At 40.1% G+C, this 27,890-nt stretch overlaps 3 protein-coding genes and 1 non-coding gene across 39 annotated transcripts in view; 1 reads left to right on the forward strand and 3 right to left on the reverse strand.

Annotated features, from left to right (window-relative positions):
• Nucleotides 1–5,670, reverse strand: part of clasp1a (cytoplasmic linker associated protein 1a) — a 67,834-nt gene extending 62,164 nt beyond the window's left edge. For 21 of the 35 annotated variants that reach the window (XM_054786261.1, XM_054786239.1, XM_054786233.1 and 18 more), the window contains exons 1-2: nt 5,435–5,669; nt 1,595–2,205 (exon numbers count right to left, since the gene is read on the reverse strand). In XM_054786261.1, coding sequence (XP_054642236.1) covers nt 1,595–1,789 — 195 coding nt within the window. In that variant the 5' untranslated portion in view covers nt 1,790–2,205; nt 5,435–5,669. Of the gene's footprint in view, nt 1–1,594; nt 2,206–5,434 lie in introns of all 35 variants that reach the window. The other 14 variants (XM_054786257.1, XM_054786250.1, XM_054786258.1 and 11 more) reach the window with 2 other exon arrangements.
• A 292-nt stretch (nt 5,671–5,962) lies between these two features.
• Nucleotides 5,963–12,713, reverse strand: nifk (nucleolar protein interacting with the FHA domain of MKI67). Its single transcript, XM_054786265.1, has 6 exons — nt 12,468–12,713; nt 11,499–11,627; nt 10,681–10,789; nt 9,203–9,414; nt 7,415–7,495; nt 5,963–7,038 (listed from the first exon to the last, which is right to left on the reverse strand). Exons 1-6 carry the CDS (start codon nt 12,594–12,596, stop codon nt 6,847–6,849), a joined length of 852 nt encoding a protein of 283 aa, XP_054642240.1. The 5' UTR covers nt 12,597–12,713; the 3' UTR covers nt 5,963–6,846.
• Nucleotides 7,251–7,382, reverse strand: LOC129188250 (small nucleolar RNA ACA64). Its single transcript, XR_008572578.1, has one exon. It is a non-coding gene; the product is annotated as a small nucleolar RNA ACA64 (small nucleolar RNA).
• A 779-nt stretch (nt 12,714–13,492) lies between the features above and the next one.
• Nucleotides 13,493–27,786, forward strand: si:dkey-219c10.4 (high affinity cGMP-specific 3',5'-cyclic phosphodiesterase 9A). 2 transcript variants are annotated; one of them, XM_054787126.1, is made up of 14 exons: nt 13,493–13,675; nt 14,811–14,972; nt 15,054–15,105; nt 16,179–16,281; nt 16,449–16,591; nt 18,271–18,330; nt 20,229–20,406; nt 21,083–21,205; nt 23,065–23,157; nt 23,269–23,336; nt 23,430–23,532; nt 24,592–24,696; nt 24,756–24,902; nt 25,105–27,786. In XM_054787126.1, the coding sequence occupies exons 1-14, from the start codon at nt 13,579–13,581 to the stop codon at nt 25,285–25,287; spliced, it is 1,617 nt and encodes a 538-aa protein (XP_054643101.1). In that variant the 5' UTR covers nt 13,493–13,578; the 3' UTR covers nt 25,288–27,786. The 2 variants fall into 2 exon arrangements, with proteins under 2 accessions (XP_054643101.1, XP_054643102.1); XM_054787127.1 differs by lacking the exon at nt 21,083–21,205.
• The last annotated feature ends 104 nt before the right edge of the window (nt 27,787–27,890 follow it).

Consider the following 27,890-nt stretch of genomic DNA (forward strand, 5'->3'; position numbering starts at 1 on the left):
TCGAGTATTGAGGATGAATAACATTACTACAGCGCAAAGCCCAGTTAACCATTTATCCTCGAATGCATCATCACCGATATGCATGAGTTACATTTCTGCTTGTTACATTTCTGCTTGTAACACTGCTTGGAAACTACTTGGCCAAATGTTAACAAGCGTCAGACAACTCCAAACCGCTACACTACATCATTATCTGGAGTAGTTGAGAATCCCTCCTGAGGCTGTAAGCTAGCTGTGCCACCCCTTAGCACTGGTCAAACAGTGGCGAACAAACCTTTTCCTAGGCTGAGAGACGCAAGCTAGCTAGAAGGCTGCCTGCCTTGAAAATGGATTTTTAAGAATGTCCAACACCGAGACAATTTCTCCTCATGCTCCGTCATCTATTGTGACCATCCTTGTGTGCAAATCACTACAGACTCACTCAGTGTGTCGAACTTGGCTTTGTTTTGCTCTGATCAACCAATCAGAAACAGCCCAGTTGCTAATAGTGTTTGCTAATACTGATTCTGAAGGCCCTGAGCAAATTAGATTGGACATGGCAACAGCTAAAATCTGACTGGACAAAAAAAAAAACTTGAACATATACGCTACTGGAAGCAGTACAGCCAAGAGGCATGCAATGAAATGAAGACAATAGACTGTTGGGAATAAATTACCGGTAATGCAGTTTGATGGAAAAAATACTAGAACTTACTGTAAGTTGTAAATGTAGGTCATTGCTTCTGGTAGTGTTTAGACCAGCAGAGAAGGATTTGCTGGCCCTGACGGTACACCGCTGACTTTCTGATAGCACTATTTAGTCTTGAACATAAGGATTAACAGACTAGTGACTGATTGATTGACTGTAATGATTGAACTAGTGACCGCACAACAACATACTAAGCAATGTTCGGTGTGTTTTGTTAACTGATGTCACATTTGTTTGTGATCAGAACTTCAACCTACCTGCTTTTAGTACGACTAAACTATAGGGTGTCTCTAAAGCCTGGCTATGTAACATACATACTGTATATAATACAAACACATTACACAAAAAAAAATAACTTTGATTAATAACAAATAAATAACAAATAACTAATACTGTACATAATTATTTTTAAAATAAATGTAAAAAAACAAATACAAATATTAACTATAATAATATCAAAATTATATTATATTTTTAAGAGTTGCACACTTAAAAACTGAAAGATGAGGGGGCCACTTGAATATATTTTATAAATTAAAGATGCTAAAACAAATCCAATGCATGACAACACTACATGCTACACAATTTGAACAAAACATCCACATCTTAACTTTGTGTTATAGGTGAAAATTAGTGTCATATCTAATAATACTTATAATTAATAATGAATTAATTTTATTAATGGGCCAATTAAAAAAAGCCGTGGCCTGAAAATGGCCCCAACCTGCACTTTGGACACCACTGCCCTATAGAGACGGCAACTACAAGCAGGAAATGGTTAGTTTTTGTCTGAACGTTTGTACTTTCCCAAAATAAAAATAAAAATGATTCACAGATATGGAAAACAATGCAAGCGTGTGTCTGAAGGAAGCCACACCGGCGTTGACAGTCACATCAGTGGTTTACCTTGAAATTGCTGGAGTTGACCCATGAGCTTGCAATGCCATCAACCATCTTATCAAGGGCAGTCTGATCCTGTTCAAGGTCACGAGACTTGTCTTTGTCTAAGATGTAGTCAATGATCTCTTGGCCCATCTGTAGACGTCGGCCTACATCTTTCTGCAGAACATGGGCCAGGCAGCTCTCCATGTTGGCCTCCATCAACCTGGCTTTGAAATATCACTTCCTTTGCCTCTGTTCGTCAACTGAAGAGGCACCACTTGATGAGAATGCTTTTAGGTGACCCAAAAACTGTGAGAGACAAGTTTGTAGTTTTATCCAAAAGAACCGTCCTACTTTTGGGGGAACTGCTAGCTCACTAGCAGGCTAGAGGCTGTGCCCTGGGGAGCGATGGAGTCGGGCTTTGGGAATGGTAGCTATGCACCATGTGTGTCCGGGCAGCAGCTGGGGAAACTTTACTAGTGCCTTCTACTTGGCTTTGCACTTTTAGCCAAACCACAGCTGCAGTGTTGGAAACGGTGGTTTGGGAGAGCAGCAATCAAGGCAGCCAGTGGAGGATGATGATGGAGGCCAGATTACATCTCCATGTTTTTTCCCGGGATCTGCCCTGGAGAGCCCTAAAAGAGGCAAAAACAGACAAGGGAAAACAATTAAAATTGCAAATAAATGGCTCTGAATGAATGATATTGCATCTAAGGCATGACTACATGAAAACAAAGCGCAATGAACTTCAAGAGTATTAGTGGCCCCACTGCACTGGTCGGGTTACTTGTCTTCCACACATCTGATTCACCCTACATCTGTAATCATTTATAAATACGTAATAAAGCATCATATGCACATCATAATAATACAGCATACATCTAAGATGTAACAACTTGGCATCGGTGTAAGATGGTGGTGGTGCCGTGTGTGGCTACGGAAGCACTCAAGTCGACAGTCAACTTTCTTACAATTCGGCCTCAAAACTTGCAGCGAGGTGAATATAATGGTAAATTGTGACTGGAATTACAGCAGGCAGTGTGGATTATGTAGACACGGCATGGAGCTAGCAGTCTGCCAGACAGTGGAGCCACGTACTACCACTAGTCCCCTTCAGAGGGAGATGGAGGCGACCCACAACAGACGAAAATGCGGTTGTAGAGCTAGCCTTACAACCAGGCTAAAGGCTAAACCGTGAATCCGATTCCATTTGTTCGATTCTTTTATTATCAATCATTAGTGGCGAGTACTTACACACACAGCATTATAATTTTTAATTATTTATAATAATAATGGGGGGGCCACACGGTGGCCAAGTGGTTCATATGTTGGCCACACAGTCAGGAGATCGGGAAGATGTGGGTTTAAATCTCCGTTTGCAAGTTCTAAAAGGTGAGAAGCACTGTCATCCGGGAGAAACTCAGGGGGGAAGCGCTGCTCCTCCACATTGAGAGGAGCCAGACGAGCTGGCTTGGGGATCTGATTACCCAATGGCAGGGCACAGATAGACAAACAGCCATTCACACTCATATTCATACCTATAGACAATTTAGAGTCTCCAATTAACCTAACATGCATATTTTTGGAATGTTCTCGGAGAAAACCCACACACGGAGAAAACATACAAACTCCACACAAAGATGTCCAACGGAGAGTCGAACCCCAATCTTTCAGATCCCCTGACTGTGTGGCCAACATGCTAACCACTCGGCCACCAAAAAACGAATACGATAATGATACAAATGTTTCATTTTCATTAGGGATATAACTGTACATGCACTAGTAATCTGATTTTTTTTGTTCCAGAACTTTTGGTTCGGTACAGAGGCGTACAAATTTCCTACATGGTACATATTAAGTGAGGGACAGGGAGTGTCAGGTCACGTGTCTACTCTGTACACAAATACATGCATTCTTTGGACAAATGTCTGTACTTTTTATTGTGCATTCCTTTCTGTTGATTATTGCACAGCTTTTTAAATGTTTCTTGAACTGTCTAATATACAGTATGCTACTGGGTGTTTGAATTTCTTTGTCTATCTACCTTCCTCATGTCATTTATAACAGCTGAGAAGCTGGTAGATATAACTAAACAGAAACATGTCTTCGAGTCAGAGGACATGTACAGTAAATGGCTCTTTCATACCATAAACTGATTGTGTGAACGTTGAAGATGATTCACAATCTGCAACAAATTGCAAACATTTTTCTATTTATTCTTCCTCCGTCCCTTCAACAGCTTCAAAAGATTCCTACACCAAAATGTCCAGCTCATTGACGACACGATGGCTATCTATTAACACGTTCAAACCATCTTCCACCACTTCATATTTCCACAAAAAAATTCCATTCAAAATGAATTGATCATTTTTACAAGTTCCACATGTCTCTTCTGATTCAAACCACTTCAATGTCCAAACCTTTAGATCATTCAGATGAGCTAAGTTCCCACATTTTCCACTCAAAATTTCCTTTGATCTTAAAAATCCATACTATTTTTACATTTCTAAACCCATTCCAGCATCAAAACATTTAGCTCATTCAAAACATCTTGTGATTTATTTTTAACATTTCAAAAATTCACCATTTTCCAGGTATTGCATTTTTCGAAACACTAATGCTCTTCATCGTAAGCGTTCTTACCACACCCACATTTGTCAGCTGATTCATAACCAATACCAAACCATTCATCTCATTCAAAATATCTATTTTCCACATGCCAAAAATTCAAGGTTTTCCCAAATATTCACGTTTTCCAAACACAAATTCCATTAGAGCTTAGGAATTATTACTACTTCCACACTTCTCAACTGATTCAAACCATTCCAATGTCCAAATACTTAGCTCATTCACATTTCCCAGCCCAAATGGGGATGAATGGCATATTTCCACATTTCTCAACCCATTCAAAGCATTGTAGTATCAAAAAAAAATCAGCTCATCCAAAATTTACAATCTATTTAACGTTTTTCCCAATATTACACTATTTCCAAAACACAAACTCCCTTTGAGCATTGTCATTACAATTATTTTTCTCATACGATTCAAACAATTCCCATACCAACACATTCAAGACATTAATATCTATTTTCTAGGTCAAAATGCCATGTTTTCCCAAATTTCATATGCCCTTTGCTTCCACATTTCTCAACCCACTCCAACATCCAAACATTCAGCTCATTCACAACATTCTGGGTGTCTGTTTTCCACATTGCCAAAAATCCTGGCTTCCCCAGAATTCCCATTGAAATGAACCCAACCCCACTCAAACACCTAAACATTCATGCTATCAATTTTCCAGATGTCCAAAATTCCCACTTTTCCAGTAATTGTCATTTTCCGCTGAGCATTTTAGTTGATCTTCAGCATTCACACACACTTTCTACACATATTTCCTTCTCTAGTTATTTATACGTGAAACAATACTCAATGAAACAAAAAAATAAAATGAAACAAAATACATGCGAGACATGTCAATGGCAGATTTATATATCATGTGACATGTTATATATCACGTGATATTTACACTTTATCTATATACGTAAAAATATACAGTATATATAATCAATTGTTTATATTTATGGTGTTTCCAGGAAGGCTGCGTGCTTTTGTGTAATGTTAGCTAGCTACCAGGCAGACATCACTGCTAGCAAACCTTGACAACCTGCTAACACTTGACACGTAAAACAAAGCATTTAAGTATTATTTCCATCGTTTATCTACTTTATCTCCACCTGGCAGGAGGTAAAATAAAACTAAAGATCTTCCTTTCAATGAAACGTCAGAGAACACAAAGAAGCAAATGTGAGTAGGAAGCGAGCGATGTACATCCACTATTATAAAAATATAAATATATACACTTACCATATTGTGTTTAAAGGCCTCAGTTGTTGTACACATATACGCTGCTAATGTAGTTTATGTACGTTGACGGCCTAAAAGTATTTTTCTCTCCACCCAGAATGCTGCCTGCAGCACAAGAATGGGATCGTCGTGCGCATGCGCACTCATCAGCAGGATGATGCTGGCTTGAAACACTGTCGCATGGCCAAGAGTGGAAACGCTGACATTTTGTCGACCTCTGCTGGACAACGGTAGATCTACCACATTTAAGCCTAATCAATGAATTCGCTTCATGTTCGCAGAAAACCATGAACCATAACACTTTAAATGTGTCCTAAACAGCTTTATGCGTGACTTGAACTCATGAAATCTCTACGTGATTTTCAGATTTTTCATATTGTCATGACAGTCATGTGACTCTCCCAGGTATGGCTTCCCCAAAAGGGCAGTGCCATGAAAAGCTAGCTCATTTCCAAAAGCTTATCGTTTGCCATTAAATCTCGTCTTAAAGCCATTCAACAATTGTAATACTTTAATAGAGTGTCAAATATTACAATTCAACTGTTTTTACTTTATTTCAAACCAAGACAATATCACAAATTTGGGGAGAGGATTAAACTGCTTAATAGTAAAACTGATAATGAACCCCAAACCTACATTTATAGGAATTAGCCCCTGCAACCAGTTTCAAGGATGTCACGGAATTTGGGGGAGAGGTCTATCATGACAGGACGCAAACAAAAATGTCTCAAGAACCCATTTTCACATGCAAACAGGATGTCAGCCATTTTGGTTTGGGCTATCCATTGTCAGGCAAAGACCAGAGGTCGTACGGACAAACTCTTCCTCGAAAACGTTGGCCAAATAAGCCCAAGATCAAAGTCACAAATAATGGACAGATGGGTGATTATATATTTTATAGGATTTTAGCCTATGCCATAGGATATGGGTGGTGTACGGCAATAAAAGTTGATGGTCAAAAAATGTGAACGTTAACTCAATTCCACATGGTCAGATCTTCATAATTGATGCATATGAAGACGACGACACCCGAAGATATGTCACTTCCTCAATTGGTCACATCGCCACTCAGTTTCAGACTTTATCAAAATATAATTTGACTGCATGATGACATATCAAGGTGAAATTAAGAATTCAAGTATGAACAATACGGTGCGGCTTGCAAATGACACCACCTCAATCAGTTTCACCTGATTTACTTGAAAACATTGTTTACACAGTTCCATACATACCTGGCTCATGTCCATGTTCTTGCATGATTATGAAAATCTTCAATTCAATCTTTTTTTTCCAGGAAAGCCCATTTTTAAATTTTGAGGGGTTTTCACAACAAACATGAACAAACCCTTCTGGTAGAAGTCTCTGTGCACTGAACACCAGGGAAAGAAGTTCACAATAAAACATGACTTAATCTAAGCATCTCCTGCCACAGCCTCTTCGCTTTCAAATGGCTCCTCACGGTTCTCGTCCTCGTCTTCTTTCTCAGAGGACAGTTCATCTTTCTCTACAGGGGGCATCTTGATGACAATCTCATTGTCTGTGTCGTCAATGACCATGGACTTCCTCCTCTCCAAGAAAGAAGGCGTGCACATTGGTGTGGTGTCCTAAAGGTGAAGAGTTGAGTTCAGGTCATTGTGCTACTAAGTAGTTGCCAATTACTTTGCAGTCATTTAAAGGAGGGCTGTCAAAAAATGCCTTAATCCAGAAAGATGCCTAAAAAAAAATCATACAAAAAGTCAAATGTAAACGCAGCAGCCCTTATTTCAAGTTGGTTTTGTCCCATTTGACAGCCCTGATTTAAAGCAGATTTGTAGCAGCATGTTGGTGCATAGGTTTTATCACATTGCCACCAAGAGACAAGCCGGATAAGCTTAATGCACCACAGTACTTTGGGCACAGTTATCTGACCCCAGACCACGTACAACATCTGAGCTCATTTTCAGTCTGTGCCAAATCTACATATATGATCGTGTCTCTTACGTCACTACATGTGGAGGTACCCAAGGAGCACGTAGAGGCATTCAAAGAATCAGACTTCTTCTTCTGGGGCACTTGGGCAGCCTGGAAAAAAAACAGCTGGTAAGCATTGCACAGTATCGCACAGCCGCAAAGTTACTGCACAGCTTGCTTGCGTGTGTGTGTGTGTGTGTGTGCTTTTAGAGAAAAATGTAAAAAAGAAAGACGAAGAATATACACAGAAAGCACCGTCACATTCAAAGGAGTAAAACTCCAGTGGTGTCCCAATACTTCTATGTTTCTATGCACACAACATTGTGGTTAAAAGACATCCTATCCTGTTCATTTCATATTAGATCCTAGTGAAGGACTATACTGTGGAACCTCAGTTTGTGTCATTAATACGTTCCAGAAGGTCTGACGAAACCCAAAACATGAAAACCAAATCAATTTTTCCCATAAGAAACCATGCAAATCCAATTAATCCGTTCCAGACACCCAAAATATTAACTCAAAATTGGGAAAAATGTGGGAAATAATTATACATGCAGAAAACACAAAATACATACAGTATAAATGACGAATGAAACAAACATTTAACATGACATTTACCTTTATTTAAGACACTTGTTGGCAAACAATAAGGAGGTGTAGGGGTGTAGTTGAGTGTCGCAGAGGGGGAGGACGACAAAAACTTCAACATCTTTGATGGTTTGTCATTTCTGTTTTGTTAACACCTTTACACCTTTCACAACTTTAGCTCGTTTTAAGTTCAGTTTCAGTATGTTTTTTGCATGTAATAAAAAAAAGAAAAAAGAACTCTCTCTCCCCAAATTCTCTATTATTTATTATTAAATAATTTTGTTAATGAAGCATGCAAATGCAATTGCCATCTACTGGAATGTAGTTGTGATAAAAAATGTTATATTAAAATAAAATTCTCAAAAAGTACAAATATTGATAATGCATCCAGAAATATTTTATTATGTAGGGGTGGGCACTTTGATGTGTACATTAAAGATGCTAAAACCAATGTCAGTATATTGCACTATAAGCTATATAAGCTTTGTGTTGTCGGTGACAAAGCAAATCGGTGTAATATCTAATAAAATAGCCCGCACGGTGGCCAAGTGGTTAGCATGTTGGCCACACAGTCAGGAGATTGGAAAGACCAGGGTTCAAATCTCCACTTGGGCATCTCTGGAGTTTGCATGTTCGTGGTGGCGTGCGTGGGTTTTTTGTGGGTACTCCGGTTTCCTCCCACATTCCAAAAAAAAACATGCATGTTAATTGGAGACTCTAAGTTGTCCACAGGTATGAATGTGAGTGTAAATGATTGTCTATATGTGCCCTGCCATTGGTTGGCGACCAGTCCAAAATGGATGGATGGATCTATGAAAATATCAGATAACTTTTATTTTTAGAATGAGCCACGAGCCACGACCCAATAAGCTGCGTGCCACTGTGTAGCTGCAAGTATTAGCTGATGTTTGACTCATGTAGTACGTTTTGCGTCCCACTTGATCACTTCACCCTGCATGTGTTACGCTTTGGCTTGCTCGCAGGAAGAGGGCGGGACATAGCACATTCCAACATTAGGCGTTAGCACCCCCCATGTACCCAACCATGGCAGACAACACCCGTAACCGCAAATAACCTTGATCTAAAAAAGGTGTTTCCATGTCTCAAAAGTATTTACCATATTCTGCTTAATACAGGAATATCAGGTGCACAGAAATGTAGTGACAAACAGTGCGTCTATTTCACTTTTAAAACGTAAAAACTGTAAACTGTTGAAATGCAAGTACTTACAAATCCTGGAAAGTCATAATCAATGCCATGTCCTGCAAGCCTCTTGCGGAGTTTCCCCTCTTTACGCAGCAGCTTCGCTGTTATCTTGGCGGCCTCCTCACTTGTGCGCTTCTTGTTGTAGCGTGCTACAGCAGGTTTGCAAGGTCTCTTAAAGGTCTGCTGGGAGCCATTAAAAAGCTTCTCGTGCACTTTTTCTGGTGGAATCACATGACCTTCAAATGACAGTAAGTTAACATCAACATTTGAGGTATGCTGCCTAAAAAAATATATATAAAAAATAAAATTCAATAAAAGTTCTTAATTGTTAGAAGTGTAGCGATTCATCCACTACATCGATTTATATTCCTATGATCCAACTACACCAATCTGTGTTCAGCAAGTTTCCACTGCGGACGACATATCGATCTAACATCGTTTAGAAGGTAATCAATCAATTGAATCGATACTAGGAAATAAAGCATTTGGCTTTAAGCACAGCAGGCTTTATATGGATGTGTGTGGGGGGGGGGTTTTTAGCACTTTTAATGATAAAGACGGAAAAACGTTATTCGGTTCAGTCTGCCTGTCTGTGATGTCATCGTCTTCCGGGTATGTGGTGGTCATGGGAGTTGTAGTGGACCTGTAAAATACACTCTTCTTTTGGTCAGTTGACTTTATTCAGTCTTCATATTTAACTCATCCTGACATTTATGGAGACAATATGCAAACTACGGACATTTTGTACGCCTCTAAACAGTTTACGGTTTCAGCGCGGCGTGTCCAGGTCAACACACACATGTGCGCTGCATTTGTGCACTGCTAGTTGCTGCACCATTCTTTTAAATGGCTGGTCTGACCAGGAGAATTATCAGCGCTAAAAAAGCCCTTGCTGCCATTGGCCCGTACAGGTGAGGAGGTTTCAACACACTAATTGAAGAAGCCGTACCACATTCATTTGCTGAGGATTTTGCATGTGCACTATTTAAAGTAAATAATCATGGCAAGCTATACCACCCTCTGCTCTTCCTGATTTTGTATTGTATTTTTAACTCATTTTTTGTACTTTTGTACTCGGAAAGTTCACCTGCACTGTCGAGTATCCAGATATTTATTTCACAGTCACACTGGTTGAATTTTTGGCCAAAAATTTATGAATCTATTTAAAGTTTCTGAATCGTTTCGGATCGTATCGTTCTAAATGAACCAATATCGTCCTTGAATTGTATCGGCAACCACGAATTGTGATACGAATAGAATTGTTATTAAAACGAATCGTTACACCCCTGGAATTTGTATTTAGGCCTGAAGAGCTGTGATTGACAGAACATTCAGCCAATCAGTGCATGCACTTTTACTTTTATTTCACAATCTGTGACAGAATTGTGACTCAATCCATCTGACTAGTCAGTTTCATCCCACCAGTGATTAGTACATCTAGAGGTGATTTATTGCTACCCACATCATTACGCCGCTGTGAGGCATGCCCAGATGATACTCACATTTAACGAGTCTTTCTCCCATCAGGTAATTGTTCATGGTCTCTGCTACGATCTTGGCTACCTCATCACAATCAAACTCGACAAATGCGTAACCTTTGCTTCCACCTGTCTGAAGAAGAGTGAAAAGACCAAGTTTAGAAAAGCATATTTTAGATATTAGAAATTTACCATATGAAGTAAAATAAATGGCACAGCTGGCTTCAGTTTGTGTGGTGTGAGATGTTTTTCATCACTTTGGATTTAAGTTAAAAGGACTTATCGGGAACTTTCCACAGTGGCCATTCTGATCCAATTACTTGTGCAATACTAGATTTTCAGCACTGACCACTACCAAAACATGATCCTCCAGCAATCTGTACTGTCACTTAACCACACTATTACTGTTTATTATTACTGTTACTAGTACTATTCTCCCTGAAAAACTAATTCCACGAGCATACCAATGGTGAGTCAGTATTGATTTTGTGTTTTTTACGGTGCTTATTGAATTACAGTATCAATTGTGTTTTTGCTTTATACATTGCATGCCTTATATGACAATAGAATGAGATTACTAAGAGATCTGGGCAACACTGCCCTACTGGATTTTGATCAGGCCAGATTTCTACATAAAATGTGGTTCCTAAATGGTAAGTGACAAACCTTACATTAAAGCTGGAGGTCTTCAATTCACATCTTTGTTTTATTCAAATCACTCCTAAAATGTCCAAATATAGTATGACGACAATTTAGTTTCAAAGGTTTTATGAATTCAACAACAGTAAACACACTTCCTACTATCTTTTGTATTGTCTACATTTACACTGTTGAGAAATTACCTTTTTACTCCTGGACAGTCGCAGCCTTAAGACTGTCCCAAACTGTTCAAAGTATGTTCTCAGCTGTGGCTCAAAGAGTCCAAGTGGTAAATGGCCGACATATATAACCCCAGGTGTCAAACGATTCCCCTAGGAGACAAAAAGACAAAAAACACCAGTCTTTGGATGGAATCCATGCATTCCCAGTCCAGTAAAACAACACACTGATGTACTGGAAGTTATGCTAATGACATGTACACTTTGACCTTTCAACACACAGAATCAAATCTACTTTTCAGGGACATGCGAAAATTACTACTTCATTTGGCTGTCAGTTTGATATGTTACCACAATCCGTCTTCAATCAGTCTGCTGCCAATATTGGTTTCGATTGATATCAGTATCTGACATTAAATGCTGGGCAATATCAGCATATCGGAAAATATAATTTTTGGGCAACTATCACCTTTTTGAGGGCTTTAACATACTGTACATGAAAATATTGTCTTGTGATGAATATCCTGGGATTGCTCAGTAGCGCCCTCGCCAGAGTGACAACTACCTTGATCCAGAAAGCTAGTGTACATGGTCATCAAGACTGTTGAATCAATGCACATGTGGACAGGCATTTTGGTTTGCAGATGATAATTTGGTGGATTTTGGTCATTTCTAGTTTTTGCGTGTTTTCTGTGTAGTGTGCTAATGCTAATGTGCTAATTGAATTATGACTGTATATGTCGTGGGACACTTAAAACAAGCTGCGAGCCACACTTTGGACATCCCTGGTTCAAATATTGAGCCATGACATTTTAAGCAAATTAAAACGCTTCCAAGGACAATTATGTTAAGTTGCACACACTGCTTACGCGCATATATTAGCAATGGTTTAATATGCAGACCGTCCAGACTGAATTAAATAGATTACAACTAAAATTAAATACACATGACTATATAAATGTATTGTCCCTAAGTAAGCATGTCTGAACTCACCGTGTTCGACTTCTTCTTCTTCTTCTTCACGGCCTGTACTTTCTTCTTGAACTCACACTCTTGTTGGGGATTCAACGCCAGCAGCTCTTTCGCCGCCTTTGGAGGCGCTCCTCCTTGGTTTTCGGTCATTTCGATCAGTTATGTTTGCGTGGCGTATATTTTTAGGTATTTCGGGTGAAAGCTGGGAGACCAAGCAGCTTTCTTTCCACACACCACGTTGGAATTAGTTTCCGGGTGACCACGTGGTGAACGCCAACGAATCATAAGTCAAAGGTGAACAATTCTTTGCATACAACGATGACGACAGCGCCCTCATGCGGTGTGGGGGAGAAGGAGGACATTGTTTCAGTTTGTTTTTTGGAGTCAAATAACAAACGGAAAGTTTGTTTACCACTATTATTCATCTTGTATTTTTGCCCTAAATACTCCTTCCTTCATTAATTATAAACGATCAGACAACAAAAATAGTTACTATGCTACATACAGGCATGGTTGGCAAAGGGCATGGTTGTCAAAGTGCAGTCCAGGGACCATTTGGAGCTATTTTTTTGTTGGCCTTCAAGCATGATAAAAAATGAGATGTCCAAACGAAGATACAAACTCAGATCTTCCAGATCACCTGACTGTGTGGCCACCATGCTAACCACTAGGCCACCATGCACCAAGATATTATCATTATTTAAGAATAATTGAATTTTTTTTTAAACAACGCATAGCAATCTATAATATAATATTTTTAGCAAGGAATTATTTGTGATTTGTCCAAATAAACACATTTTGTGAAGAATATTAAAGTGGCCCCCGCATACTTTAATTATTATGTGGCCCTTAATAGAAAAAGGTTGCAGCCCCCGTTCTAAAGTGATTTCTTTTCGTAATTGTTTTGCAAATACTGTATGTTTTGTGTGGAGAACCTCAGCAGCTCATAAATGAAGTGGAGTGCTGCTGATTGTGTGCATTTAGTTGTGTCATTACGAAACACGAGGAGGAGGAGGGGCAGAGGAAGAGGTGGCAGGAAGAAAAAAATGGGGGCGGAGTGTTGCTTATGATAATGAAGATGGCATGATTCAGATCAACAGTACACACTGAAACATACTGTAAGCAGACATAAATGAAGGAGATGGAAACAAAAATGATTTACTTCACCGTGAATGGAAGACCAGAACAAGCCGAGTTCCCGTTGGACTGTCCTGCTCAGGATGTCAAAGGTAAGAATGTCACCACATGGACATTAAAAGGAATGCATTTCGACGCTTTGGGAAGATTTTCATTTGTCGCAACAGACCGTGAATGAGTTGAACGTTGTTAAATGAAAGTGTATGTTTTGATATAAAGTGAAATGAAACACTTGTGCAGGTCTGCTGCATTCCCAACAGCTGCCACTGACAGCTCCTCACTTCTCTGGCCTACAAACACGATTATACGTCTTGTCTTTCATGTTGGACTACTTGCAAATGGACCCTTCCTGATTGCTTTTTTTTTACATGTTTGTCACACTTAAATGTTTCAGATCATCAAACAAATGTAAATATTAGTCAAAGACAACACAACTGAATACAAAATACACTTTTTCCGTGTGAAGTTTCTCCCCATGCGTGCGTGGGTTTTCTCCAGTTACTCCAGTTTCCTCCCACATTTCCAAAAACATGCATGTTAGGTTAATTGGCAACTCTCAAGTGTGAATGTTTGTTTGTCTATCTGTGCCCTGTTGGCTGGCGACCAGTTCAAGGTGCACCCAGCATAGGCATAGGCTCCAGCATACCCGCAACCCTAGTGGGGATAAGATGCATAGACGATGGGTGGATGGATTTCCCCCACTTCAGATGTTTTAAAATGAATGTTTTCACCACCTGTCATGTTCATTTTGTCCAATCAGAGGCCTCGAAAAGCAACCATAGCTGACTTGGTGGCATTAGAAGGTCTATGTTCATCAATATCCCGAACCTTTAAAAAGAGGATTCATTTACATGGAAACAGCATAAATATTTGTTATTTAATTGTACATGTGTGATGTAAGCCAACCACTGTATGAAATCCATTTCCACCGCAGGAACCCCACTCCTAACCCTAACCCTAACCCAAAACATGGAATATTTGTCTTTAGGAACGCAAATGCTTTGAAGGCCATCTGTCTTCCATGTTACTTTCGCAAGAGGAATATAGAAGCTTCAAGTTTCAGGGCACACAGTGTTAAAAATCAAACGTTGAAGTTGTACATTTGTGGTGGGAAATGACAGACATCTGATGACCTGTGATGTGTTATGTATGAAGTATAAAAGGCGGACTTGAATGTTTAGAATGCCATTAAGAAGAGTCAAATGAACACTGAAGCCATGTTTCCAGATCTATTCCGCTCTGCAGCTGAAGCCGGACCACATGACATCCTGAAGCTGTACAATCCCAAAGGCAACATCATCAACATTTCACCTAACCTGGAGCCGAACAACCCCAACTCGTGCTACAAACTGGAAGTGGTGGCTTCTGACTGCAACAGTGAGCCGTTAGGTATCTTTACCTCGACAACAAAGCGAAGTGTTGACATTTCTTCTCAGATGTTTGATATTTACCCTTTCCCTGGTAAATCAGGCATGGAGCTTGCTTGTGCGCTGGGATTTGACCTCTCAGCTATGGAGAAAAGGTATAAAAATAAAGCATTTCAGTGTCAGATGAAGAGTTTTTAGCATTTAGCAACAATGAAAAGGTACTTGAAGTGTGCATTTTCAGATTTAATTCAAGATATACACAAGATATACACAAAATTGAAGAATTGAAGAATTATGAGACACTTTATGGATCTTTATCTATTTTAAGGCCTAATAAGCAGTCTTATGCCAAGTAATCCAAAGCCATGTGACACAAGTCAAGTATTTATACTTCATTACTATACGGCACTGGAATATGGTGATGTCCATGGATGATTATTAAATTACAGTTCAAATTACCATTATGTCAGCTGTCTAAATCAGGAATGGGGAACTTCTGTGATGACGGGGGGGGGGGGGGGGGGGGGGGGCAATTACTGGTCAACCAACCTGGCCAAGGGCCGGGCGACTCATTACATACAACGACGTTACGTCTTGGCATTGTTTAATGTTGCGATGACCTCAGAATGCAGAGATCGGGACCCGAGTGCAGGTAAAAATTATTTATACCAGTCCAGGGGGTACACCGCCTCTCGCCAGAAGTCAGCTGGGATAGGCTCCAGCATACCCCCGCGACCCTAATGAGGATACGCTGCATAGAAAATGGATCGATGGACAATAAATGCTACTCAGACACAGGGATGTGGTGGCAGAGCCACAATAACAAGCACAATGCTCTAACAAAACGACCGACGCCCAAAGCTGAGCTAAATAATAATCAAACAAATTAACAGCAGGTGTGAGCAGAGACGAACGTGAAAGCAACAAAGAACAGGACAGAGCAACACAGGAAGTCCTACAAAATAAGAGCATCAACTAAGGCATAAAAGTAAAAAAATAAACAAACTGACACACGCACTAAAACATAGTTACATTTCAGTGCATCAAAGTTCACTCACAAGAACAACTATTACTACTACAGATTCTACTTATTGATCCATTTATTGTCTTCAATTGTATACTATATGCATTTTTGGCTGCAGTGTGTGCCCAGATGTGAGGGACACCATGTATGTTCTTGTACAAGGACTGTAAATGTGTAACGACAAAAGATGTTATGTGACCTCAGACTACAGGGCCTGGAAAAGAAAATACTCATTGAAGCAGGAGACACACCCGCGGTCATCTACGAGATGAAGAAACAGGTGGATTCATTCCGGCAGAAACTGGAGGTTCAGTTCAATCATTTTATGGGTTTACTGTAAAGACGCCTGTAAAACAGAACATACGGCAAACACCTGCATAGTTATTATCATTATCATTATAATTATTATTATAGCTCTACATTTCCACCAGAAAATCATGTGTGACCTGAAAAAAAATCCATTGTTTCTTTTAGAGTGTGGAGCATCTGAGCTGGCTTGGGTTGTTCAAGGACTTGTCAGAGGGAACCCACAAGCCCTCTCCATTCTACCACAAGAGAACTTTGCATAAAACCAAAGAGGAATGTGAGCATGTGCGGGAAAAGTTCCTTCAAATGAGGTATGTGAGACTAACGTTGACAATAACACGTTTTTTGTGTCAATACATCTAAAATGTAGACTTGAAAACAGTCAGCCTTTATTAGTCCTGCAATAAAGAATTCAACTTTCACAGCAGCAAAGTAGACGGTAGCAAAACACAGGAATAAGTCATATCCAGAATGTTTATGTACGTACACATATAGGCCAGGCTCTGAAAATGCGCACCAGCAGTGGATGTGACTGTACACAAATAATGGGGAAAGTGGAAGTATTTAATCCCCTGCTGATTTAGTAAGTTTACCCCCTTAAAAATATACGTTTTACAGTTTGATGGTAGGTTTATTCTAACAGAGAGGGACAATAAAGGTGTTAAATTTCTTTGTACCAACCAGCAAACCGTCTGACCCCCACAAACCAGTTAGGTGTCCATGAAGCACACAAATGAGTCCTGCCCTTTTAGGAAAGTACTCCTAACCTCAACTCATTATGTGGATAAAAGACACCTGTCACAGACAAAGTCTCTTCCATTCAAACCTCTCCACCACCATGGGCAAGACCAAAGAACTGTCAAGGGTCCTCAGGGGCAAGGTTGTACTCCTGCACAAGACTGAAATGGACTACAAGACCATAAACAAGAAGCTTGGTAGGAAAGACACCACTATTGATGCAATAATTGTTCAATGGAAGAAATCCAAGTTAACAGTCAACCGCCCTCACTGTGGAGTTCCATGCAAGGTTTTACTTGGTGGGGTAAGGATGGTTGTGAAGAAGGTGAGGGATCAGCCCAGAATTACAAGGGAGGAGCTGATTAATGATGTCAAGGGATTTGGGAGCAGAAAACGCATGTACAGACCCGTATGAGGTTTGACAATCAGCACCCGAATTACTCACGCAAGGCTTGGCAGAACGTGATGTGGACCAAATTGAGCTCTTTGACGCCAAGTGTGACAGGACGTGTTTGGAGACAGCGAAATGGTGAATATGAGCCCATCAACGTCATCCCTACTGTCAAATAAGGAGGGGGAAACATTCACCTATGGGACTGTTTCTTTGCTAAGGGTACAGGAAGAATTGGGACCATGTGCCATAGAATATTGGATGAGAACCTCCTGGCCTGAGCCAGAACACTGAAGGTGGGTCGTGGATGGGACACTGAGCCAAGGCAACAAAGGAGAGGCTCAAAAAGAAGCACAGTCTCTGGACCTTAATCCCACTGAAAATCTCTGAAAGGAGAAAAAAAAACAGTCGTCCACCATTTGATAAACCTTTTATCTACTATCTTGAAGTAAACCTTTTGGACTTCCCCTGCTATTTCCCTTTTTCAACAACTACAAAGCTTGCACATCGCTGTCTAAACAGTAGCGAGCATGCAAACAGCTGTAGACTTTTCAATCAGAAACTATTACTGCTGGGAAAGGGCTGAAAGACGGTCCTCAAAAATGGCCAAGAATTTCATTTCATCCCCAGTTCCCACAGTCCAATGCATAGTTCCAGGGTAAAGTTTCTGGTTCCAGGGTAACGTTCCTGGGAAAGTTCTTGCAGTAGAAAAGGGTCTTAAAGGTGATAGGGTGAGACGGGGACAAGCGTCTGTGAGGTTGTGGGTAATGTGGAGCAGTCAGGAGTTGTTGGAAATGATGATGAAGTTGATGATGGTGGCATACATTAATATTGTATCATCGATGTCTGTCACCTTCACAGTTCCCTGGAGGTATCAGAGGAAGTAAGGCAGTACTTAAAGACTCCCACGTTTGACAACTGGTAAGCATGAATCAGGCACCTGCCATGTGTGTTCATCATAAACACACAAGCACTGAGTTTGCAGTTTGCAGATGTAAGTACCTTACATGGTTGTTAAAAAAGACATGGGTCCTCATGCTTTTCTTCTGGTTGCCACGCTCATCTCAATATGAATAGGCCTGCAGCGCGCCCACATATCAAAAGGTTTCCGAAAAGGTCTAATCAACACACCAGGTTTGAAGGGGGCGCTTTTAATGACCGTATTCTCAAATGTCCCTGATATAATATTCAAATATCCTATTTACTTATTACACAACAATGACCACATGACATTGTTACATTATACATTCCCTTCAGAGCTCCACTTCAATGCATCTGCTTCAAAGAAAACAATGAAACCCTCAGCAACGTTTACAGCTTAGCTCACAAGTCCTTGCAGAGCTAACACCATGTACATATCTCTTTTTGGGACAACTGGATTCACAATAATATAGGTTTCTCATTTCAGAATAACACAAATGTGAATGGCCAAACATGCTACATTTACTTTACATGCCTTTTAAAGAGGTGCATGAATGGCGGTGAAAGCAGCTTTTTTTAACAGGCACCTTAATTAGATCGTGTTTGAGTATTTATAGGAAGTGGTTACTTGGATGCATGGATCATCAGAGAGGTCTTCCTACGCATTATGGAGGACTAATAGTGCAACATTAACAACATTACACCTTAAGTCTTAATGGCTTTTGATTGCATGTTGCTTTTCACAGTATTTCAAGGTTTGAAGGTTGGTATTGTATAGTTTACTTGTTTCAGACAAGCTTAACCAGTTACATGAAGGAAAGATCATGTGCTTACATTTGCGCTATTCAACATGTCTGAAAAGGAGCAGGAAGAAGCAGAGGTTTGTTTGGAACTATTGAGTTTCAACAAATACAATCTAGAGAAGGGGCAGCACATGGTCTTGACCGCAAAACTGTGTTGCTTGCCCTTTTATACAGTAGCTTATATAACGTGTACTGGGGGAGCATCTTCTATAAGGTCTTCCATAAGTAAAAACAGTCAGATAACAAAATGTGAATCATGGATCATGAGGACTCATCTGTATCCTTCAGTCCTTCCTTTGCACTACATTTCTAAGCGCATAATGTTGGTTTGCTGGGAACGCAGTCTCCCCTTCGTCGAGGGGTCAACTCACACCTCTGGCAGAGCTTCACCTGCAACCCAGGGGAGGCTGGGGCTATTGAGTCCAAATGTTTTCTGTGCCTTCATTGCTGAGGCAGCTGATCAGCTCTGTGGTTGCAAGGTGGTCTGTGCCAGCCATGACAGCAACCCTGCAACCTGATCAAACTGAAGGAGTCTTACTTAGCATGAATAGCTTGTGGGACTCCCAAAGCAGCTGACAGGTACCGGCAGGGTAAGCGTTTGCCTACGTGACTTCAGTGGCGGTCAAACCAAAAACTTTGATGTGGGATGAGTTCAATGAGGCCTTAGATCACGATTTTCTGTTGGCTTTGAAGAGCTTCTGGCAAAAAGGGAAGCAGTTCCCTCTCCACACTGTTTACAGAGGGGACGGAGGGCTGCTATTCGGGCGTTGGAAAAAAAACTTTGAAGCCCTTCTCAATCCGACAATTTACTTGTACTTTTATTTATTTATTTGAAAATGTTACTTATTGCATCATTATCCGCCAGCGGTTTGCAGTTTATTAGTTTTCATTTTAAAAATCATTCATCTAGTTTACGGAAAATCTAATCAGTTTGTGAACTGATCTGTGGTCTTAAAACTAAGGTACGCACTGATCCATGATAATGGCATACCGTTACACCCCTAGTCATTACCAGTGTTACTAGTGTTAGTGGTCAATGTGAAATACTTACTGCTTGTTCTTTAAGTACTGTGTCATGTTTTTGCATGTTTACAGGCAGTGGGAGGATGCAGAGATCATGGTGCTCCTGCAAGTCATGTACTCAGATTTAGACTTTATTGCCACCTACAATATTGAGCCTGAAGTATTACAACAGTTCCTGTTTGAAGTCTACCGCAGATACAACAACATCCCTTTTCACAACTTCAAACACTGCTTCTGTGTCACACAGATGGTGAGTGGCTCTTGGTCGGCTGCTTCATTGCCCCTGCAGAGTGGAGGAAGTACTGCATGAACGAACACTAGTCCAGTTAGACTGAATGGTATACATTTTTTGGGTGATGTTTGGCAGGCCAAATGAAAAGGCAGTAGGTCATATATTTTACACAGTACGCCTTCCAAGTTAGGCATTAAGAGGATAAGAAGTTTGTTTATTCGAGGTAAGAGATGTTGAGTGACCCTTATTGAAATCGTTTTAACAAGATCGGGATTCAAAGGTAGAAGTCAAGCAGCAACTTGGTAGAGGTCAAGCTACCGCTGGGAATCTGACCAAGAGAATAACCACAGGATAACTCTTACCTGATCATCCATGCACACCTTGTAAATCAGGGGTTGCCAACACGTTGATCGCGATTGACCAGTCGATCTTTGGGACTTTGTCAGTTGATCATGAGAATATTAGAAAAAAAAAGTTATTATTTCATCAGTGGCGTCAGATCTCTGTGTTGCTTCACTATAACTTCATGAAGCGTCACCTCAGGTAGACGTGGACATAGGGGCTGGTGCAGTCAATAAAGTCTTCATTTAACAAAAATGAGCTTACTCGGAGCGGCACGAATCACAAAAATAAACAAAACAATCCAAACGTTTATCGTACAGACATATGGTTTAATCTGTTATCTCTTGTACAGATGTATGGTCTAATCTGGCTCACTGATCTGAGAAGTAAAATGGACAGCATTGACTTGCTCATCATGCTGACGTCTGCAGTTTGCCATGACCTTGACCACACTGGCTACAATAACGCTTACCAGGTACAAGCTCTCTTCCATTTAAACACCAAAAATATCTTAATGAGGGGGACACCCGCATTACAATGTCTTTATCGTAATGGACTGGATTTTTATGGTGCTCCCTCCTCCAACTTTGATATGTGAACACAAATGTATAAAATACATCTTACCTAAAACTCTATGCTGTCCCTAAAGTCTGGATACATAGGAGATAATGCATATATTGAACAATGTTAAAAATGTGAATATGTAAATGCTGAAGAGCTGAAGCTGAATTTAAATGCTGTATGGAAAATATGAAATTAGAAGAAAAGTGGAAATTGTGTTGATGTGCAAAATTGTTATTCTGAAATTTTTGGTGCTGGAATGGTTTGAGAAATGTGGAAAAAGTAAGAATTCTTAAGTGCAAAGGGCATTTATGTTTGGAAAATGTGGAATCTTGGGATAAGTTGGATTTTTGGGATGGTGTTGGAATGGTTTGAATTGGTTGAGAAATGTGGAAGTAGTTGAGCGTCAAAAAACAGAGCTGAAGATTAACAATAATAGAAGAATTAAAGGGGAAAAAAATAATACAGAACAATTATTATTAGATTATTAAACATGCTAAAAACCAATGTGACGAATATCAGAGTGAGCCCCACATACTTTCAAGTTCTAAAAAAGCTTGGCGGAAAAGCTTTGGACACCCCTGAGCGAAAACGTCATCTATGAAAAAGCATTAGAAAGCGAGTATAGTAAATGGCGAGTTCACAAGATGGGCTGAGGATGGGCTTGATCATCCGAGAGGAGCTTGGATATCCAGTTGTGATGCCTCCTTGTGTTGTGGAGTGTCAAATAACTCCACTTAGACGCAACTGACGTTGACAGCGAGGGAACAAGCCCATTTATTGAACAATCAGTTCCATAGGGTCTCGAACAATAATAAGAAACTATAATAGAAATGTTTTTCTGGACATTTTTCTGTAAATCAACACTGAAGGTGTTATGCAAACACAACTGTTATGCAAAAAGACTATGTTATACAAGGGGTAGCAATTGGGTCACGCAAACTGGAGTTTACAGTCAGTTCATTCTAGAAAGGGAAGACTTGTCACGTTGGAGGGATTATGTGTCATCGTTGGTCCAGGCATGCCTCAGTGTACCCCTGATGGAACTGGAGGAGGTGGCCGGCGCCTGGGAAATCTGGGCTTCTCTACTGAGACTGCTAACCCCATAACCCCCGCCCACATAAGCTGAAGATTTTCTACTGTGGCTGGTTCAGGGTTGGTTCAGAGGATCCAGCAGAGGATCCAGCAGAGGATCCAGCAGAGCTTTTGTCTTCCGTTATCAAGGTGTGACATGAATGCCGAGGTGGAGTCGTGTTTTTTGGTTCTCACCTGATTCCAAAAGATTGCTTGGCTGAGTGCCATCCTGGACGCCCGAAGAGACCAACTGTTTGTTATCCATTTGGACAAATGTCCAACAGAAACGGTTGGTGACAAGAACCCAGCCTATTTTGGATAAAATCCACGAGGAAATGGCCGGAGCCGGCTTCGTAAGGTCCTTCGTACAAATCAACAATAAGATCAAAAAGTTGAAGAAAGACGAGAGAGACAGAAAAAGGGGCCTGGACACACTGGAGGGAATATGTCTCACAGCTGGCCTGGGGACACCTTGGTGTTCCCCCGGTGGAACTGGAAGTGGTGACCACAGACCAGGAAGCCTGGGCTTCCCTGCTGAGACGCGGATGGATAGATGGATAGATTGAGGGCATGGTGTGTGTGTGTGTGTGTGTGTGTGTGGGAGGGGGGGGGGGGGGGGTGAGTGTGTGCTTAGATTCTGTAATGCAACAGCAATGCTCAACAGAAACAGTGGCTAAACATGTCATAACCGTGTCGTAGATCAATGCTCGGACCGAACTTGCCCTTCGCTACAATGACATCTCTCCACTGGAGAACCACCACTGCGCCGTAGCTTTTGAAATACTAGAGAAGGTAAAACTCTTCAACGCTGCAATTGATCTTTTTTGGAAGATGCTTTTTTTTCAGTAGATGACAGATTGAGTGGTGAAGCGACAAGATGACAGCTTTCTGTCTTGTTTCTAGACAGAAAGCAACATCTTCAGAAACGTGTCTCTGGACCAGTACAAACGTATAAGGGAAGGAATCATCAAGTGAGATAATCTTTCTGATGATTTTCTTTGTGTTACATCTCCTTGGTTTATCCTGTCTTGATTTCACAACAGCAAACTGTTTTGAAACTGCAGGTGTATTCTGGCCACTGACATGACGAGACACAATGAGATCCTCAACAAGTTCAAGTCCATTCTTTCTACGTTTGACTTCACCAGCAAGGACCATAGAGATGTGGTAAGATGTTACATTATTATACTCAATTTGTTTTCCCACTTTCAAGGTTTAACTTTTTCAAAGGGCCGGGACCCCAGTACAGGATGTAGCATGAGTACATACGTCAGCTAATAGCTCAATACAATCCAAACCACGAGCACTCTAACTGGGCAAATGTGGAAAACAAGCAGACAGTACGAGACCAGCATATGTCATGCATAATTTCATAAAACAAAACACTAATGCGACAAACTTGTCCTAGCTTCAAAGCTAACACATAGCCCTTCCAAAAGGTACAAGTATCAGAACAAGCAGCCTCATTTACTACTATCCAGTAGCGAAGATACAGTATGTACATTTTCACATCTACAGCAGCCATCAAAGACTCCTCTTTACTTGATGCTTAGATCATCCAAGTAGTCCTTGCACATGCACACAAAAATCTGGTCCCACACAATCTAAAAGCAATGGAAATGGTGGATAATGATGATGCCTGGATTAGACTGTACACGAAGTTGAATGAGTAGTAAGAGGGCAACACATCTTTACAGTGTAAATGCTATCAGGGAAGCCAAGCTGCCACTGAGCAGGAACATGTTACAACACAGAGATACGGGCTAGCTCTTCGCACTAATGTATGTGTTTCATGGACACATGACCGGTCTGTGTGGGTCAGAATAATTGCTTGTTGGTAGCGGGTCAAATACTTTTCTTCCCGCAATCAAATACAACTGAATTTATGAACGTTACTTAATCTTATTTTTTTCTGGATTTTTTAGTTTTTAGTGAACCTACCATAAAAATATAGATCTTCATATCTTTGTAAGGGTGTAAACTTATTAAATCAGGTCAAGGTCAGGATCAAATACCCCACTGTACAGCAAATGCTAAACCTGCATATACGCTGATGATAGAGTTAGTCCAAGACGAGTAGTCAATGCACATGTGTACTGTTTCTTTCACTTGAATGACAGCATTTTCAAATTTGTTTTATGAACGACAAACAGCCCCAAAAATGATCTTATTTTGCACAGCTCTGCATCTGTGTCCAGTCATTGTTTTTATTCTTTGTGTTTGCAGCTAATGATGATTCTGATCAAAGTGAGCGACATCTCCAATGAAGCTCGGCCCATGGAGGTGGCTGAACCCTGGCTGGATTGTCTTTTGCAGGAATTCTACAACCAGGTGAGCGACTCTTTTTGCATACTGTGGAAATATTATGGACCTTTTGATGTGTTTCTCAGAGTGATGTGGAGAAATTAGAGGGTCTTCCCGTCACCCCCTTCATGGATCGGGACAAGATAACCAAACCCTCATCGCAAACTGGCTTCATCAGATTTGTATTGTTGCCCCTTTTTATCGAGCTGGCCAACCTCTTTCCCTGCCTTGAGGTAATTGAAATCCTTCACTAATTTGATGACACAGTGGGTAGCACACTGGAGCATGGGGTCAAGCATGCGTGTTTGGGTTAATTGTTGTCAATATACCAGCCCAAACCAATAGGATGTTTTGGATTTAAGTCTTAGGGAATTTGGGACATCTCTTTTTATATACAATATTGAGGTGACATTTCTGAATTTTTCTTAAATGCAGCAACACATAATTGACCCGGTACGGAAGGCCCTAGACTACTACACTGAGATGGAGAAAGCATTGGAGAGAGAGACACAGAACCGGGCTCAGTGTGAAAAAGCAATCAAGAACAAGGAGATACCAGTAGACCTGCTGAGCACAGATGAGCAACCGGACGTTGAAAAAAGACACACAGTGAACTAACCAATTGAACCAAGACAAATTTGTGATCAATACTTTGTTTGTGGGGCTACACACAAAGGCCAGCCATGGGAATAATAATCAATTCATTGATAAATTGATTGTTAAGAAGGTATTATTGTGAAGAACAACATGACATCAGATGTGGGAATTTGAGTTACATCCAAGTGGACCTTCCTTCAGGTAGCATTTAGCCACATAATATGACACTAAGGTCAGAATAGATTATTTTACCCCATAAAAAAATACTATATTTAATAATAATCATATTTTTCTAAATATCGATTCACTGTGATTGAATGGCGACCAGTTCAGGGTGTATCAGATGGGATGGACTCCACCTCACTCGTGACCATGAAGCGGTACACAAAGAATGAATGATCATTATCACTCATCCTGTTCAAGTTCATGGGGAGCTGGAGCCTGTCCCAACTGATTTTGGCCCGTTAAATAAAGTTGATCAATTAATTTGTATTTGATTTTGTGAAATAACTATTTGATCCCGATACAAAACATGGCTGAGTACTTGGTAGAGAAACACCCTTGGAGGTAAGCAGTACTGGTAGCTGTTGTTGGTCACCAGGGTTGTGCACATCTCAGCAGGGATTTTGGTCCCTGCTGAGATGCCCCAGAGCATAATGTTTCCACCTCCATATTTGATGGTATTGTTGGGCTCATAATCACATTTCTCTGCCTCCAAAGACGCCAAAGAGCTCAATTTTGGTCAATTTTAGCCAATAAACTAGTCTGTGGGTATCAGAATGCTTGCTGGTTGCTATATATACTTATTTACCTCAATCAAATCCTATTTAATTATAGCTATTTTTTATTTTTTTTTACATTCTGTCTCTCTTTGTTACATAAACCCAACATAAAAATGACCTACTAAGATATGAACAATCTTTGTAAGGGACTTCAAAAATCAGCACTTATTAAACCCACTATATAAGTATTTGATCAATGACCAGCTGTTAGCTGCCTGGTGGATGTGTTCTATATTTATGTTTTATCATCGTTTCAAGGGCAACTGTATGACTGAAAGAAGAGAAGGCACTACTGTGTGCGCCTTGAGTTTTTGACCTTGCATGCTGTTGCAACAGCTGCTTGCCTGCAAAGAACCTCTCTGTATTCATGTACTGTATGCGCTTCTTACTTACTTGTTGGCGGCACGTGGCTTCCTTTTCCTGACCCAAAAGTTATTCTACACATACTGTATATTGTGCTTTATATTTGTCTCCAGTTAAGGCCAGGGGATGTCCTGTGGTCTGTCGATGATATGGACTGAATCGATGGAATGACTGTGCGTCTGGCATGCTGTTCTGTTCGAGAAATGTTATAGATCTGTTCACCCACTTCCCCTTCACCTCCTCAAAGAAGCTATAGTAAATGAAGACATATTATATAGGTTAAAGCAACTATGTAGTAAATCTTCATGGTGTCCCTGAAGTCTGGACACATGGGCAAAAATGTATATACAGTATTATTATTATTATTATTATTTTTTACAATATCCAACTATTGTATTTTTTTAATATATAACTTATACACAATATGTATTTTTATTCTTATTTTTCAAATGATTAAATTGCAGTTATTTTTAATTAAGTAATCTTTAATTTATTTTGTATTGATTCATTATTAATTCAATGTAACTTTTATTGTATAATGTACAAATAGGGTACAGTATCCCTAAAGTCTGGACACACAGGCATTTTCTAAATACATATTTTCTACCCTTTATTTTATTTAGAATATATTTTACATATATTATTACATTTTAATGTACATTTTTTATGACTTTACTTTATTTTAATGGTTTTTAAAATGTGTTAATGAATTACGGTACTTATTTTTTTATGTATCTATTAATTATGAATGAAATTCAACTTTTTTGTATAATGTATGTATATTATGTGTCCAGACTTTACGTACATTCATGGAGGTACAGTGATTTGTGAAAAAGAGAATCAGTTCACTAAGGGTAACATGATTGCCAACATGTACTGTGACATATTGAAGGGCATTATACCCTCCCTTCAGAAACTGAGCTGCAGGGCTGTATTCCAACATGATCAGGAACCCAAACACCTCCAAGACGAACACTGCCTTGCTAAAGAAGCTGAGGGTAAAGAAAATGAACCTAAACCCTATTGAGCATCTGTGGGGAATCCTCGAACGGAAGGTAGAGGAGTGCAAGGTGTCCAACATCCACCAGCTCCATGATGTCGTCATGGAGGCCAGAAAGAGCATTGCAGAGCCAATCTGTGATGTTTGAGTCAACTCCATGGCCAAAAGCGTTAAGGCAGTGTTGGAAAAATAATGGTATCCACACTCAGTAACTCAATAACACTTAAGGCGCAATTTCAACACTTTTGTTAGGGGTGTAGTCACTTTGGTTGCAAGTGGTTTAGACGTTAATGATTGTAAATGTCGAGTTCTTTTGAGGGGACAGTACATTTATACTGTTATCCAAGCTGTACACTTTGTATTGTATCAAAGTGTTGTCCCATGAAAAGATATAATAAAATATTTGCAGAAATCTGAGGGGTGTACTCACTTTTCTGACACACTGTATGTACTGAAGTTGGGAAATATGTTGCAGTGAC

The sequence above is a fragment of the Dunckerocampus dactyliophorus genome, chromosome 9 (genome assembly GCF_027744805.1).
Source record: "Dunckerocampus dactyliophorus isolate RoL2022-P2 chromosome 9, RoL_Ddac_1.1, whole genome shotgun sequence".
Lineage (NCBI taxonomy): Eukaryota > Metazoa > Chordata > Actinopteri > Syngnathiformes > Syngnathidae > Dunckerocampus > Dunckerocampus dactyliophorus.

Bases quoted from the DNA above. Each gene is read 5' to 3' on its own strand.
- si:dkey-219c10.4 (XM_054787126.1), top strand. From the start codon at position 13,579: ATGAAGGAGATGGAAACAAAAATGATTTACTTCACCGTGAATGGAAGA. The intron at 23,337-23,429 runs GTGAGATAATCT...TTGAAACTGCAG, and splicing joins ATAAGGGAAGGAATCATCAA to GTGTATTCTGGCCACTGACA. The intron at 24,697-24,755 runs GTGAGCGACTCT...TGTGTTTCTCAG, and splicing joins TGCAGGAATTCTACAACCAG to AGTGATGTGGAGAAATTAGA.
- nifk (XM_054786265.1), bottom strand. From the start codon at position 12,596: ATGACCGAAAACCAAGGAGGAGCGCCTCCAAAGGCGGCGAAAGAGCTG. The intron at 9,415-10,680 runs GTGAGTATCATC...TGTCATTTGAAG, and splicing joins GGGAGAAAGACTCGTTAAAT to GTCATGTGATTCCACCAGAA. The intron at 7,496-9,202 runs GTAAGTACTTGC...TTTTTTTTCCAG, and splicing joins ATTATGACTTTCCAGGATTT to GCTGCCCAAGTGCCCCAGAA.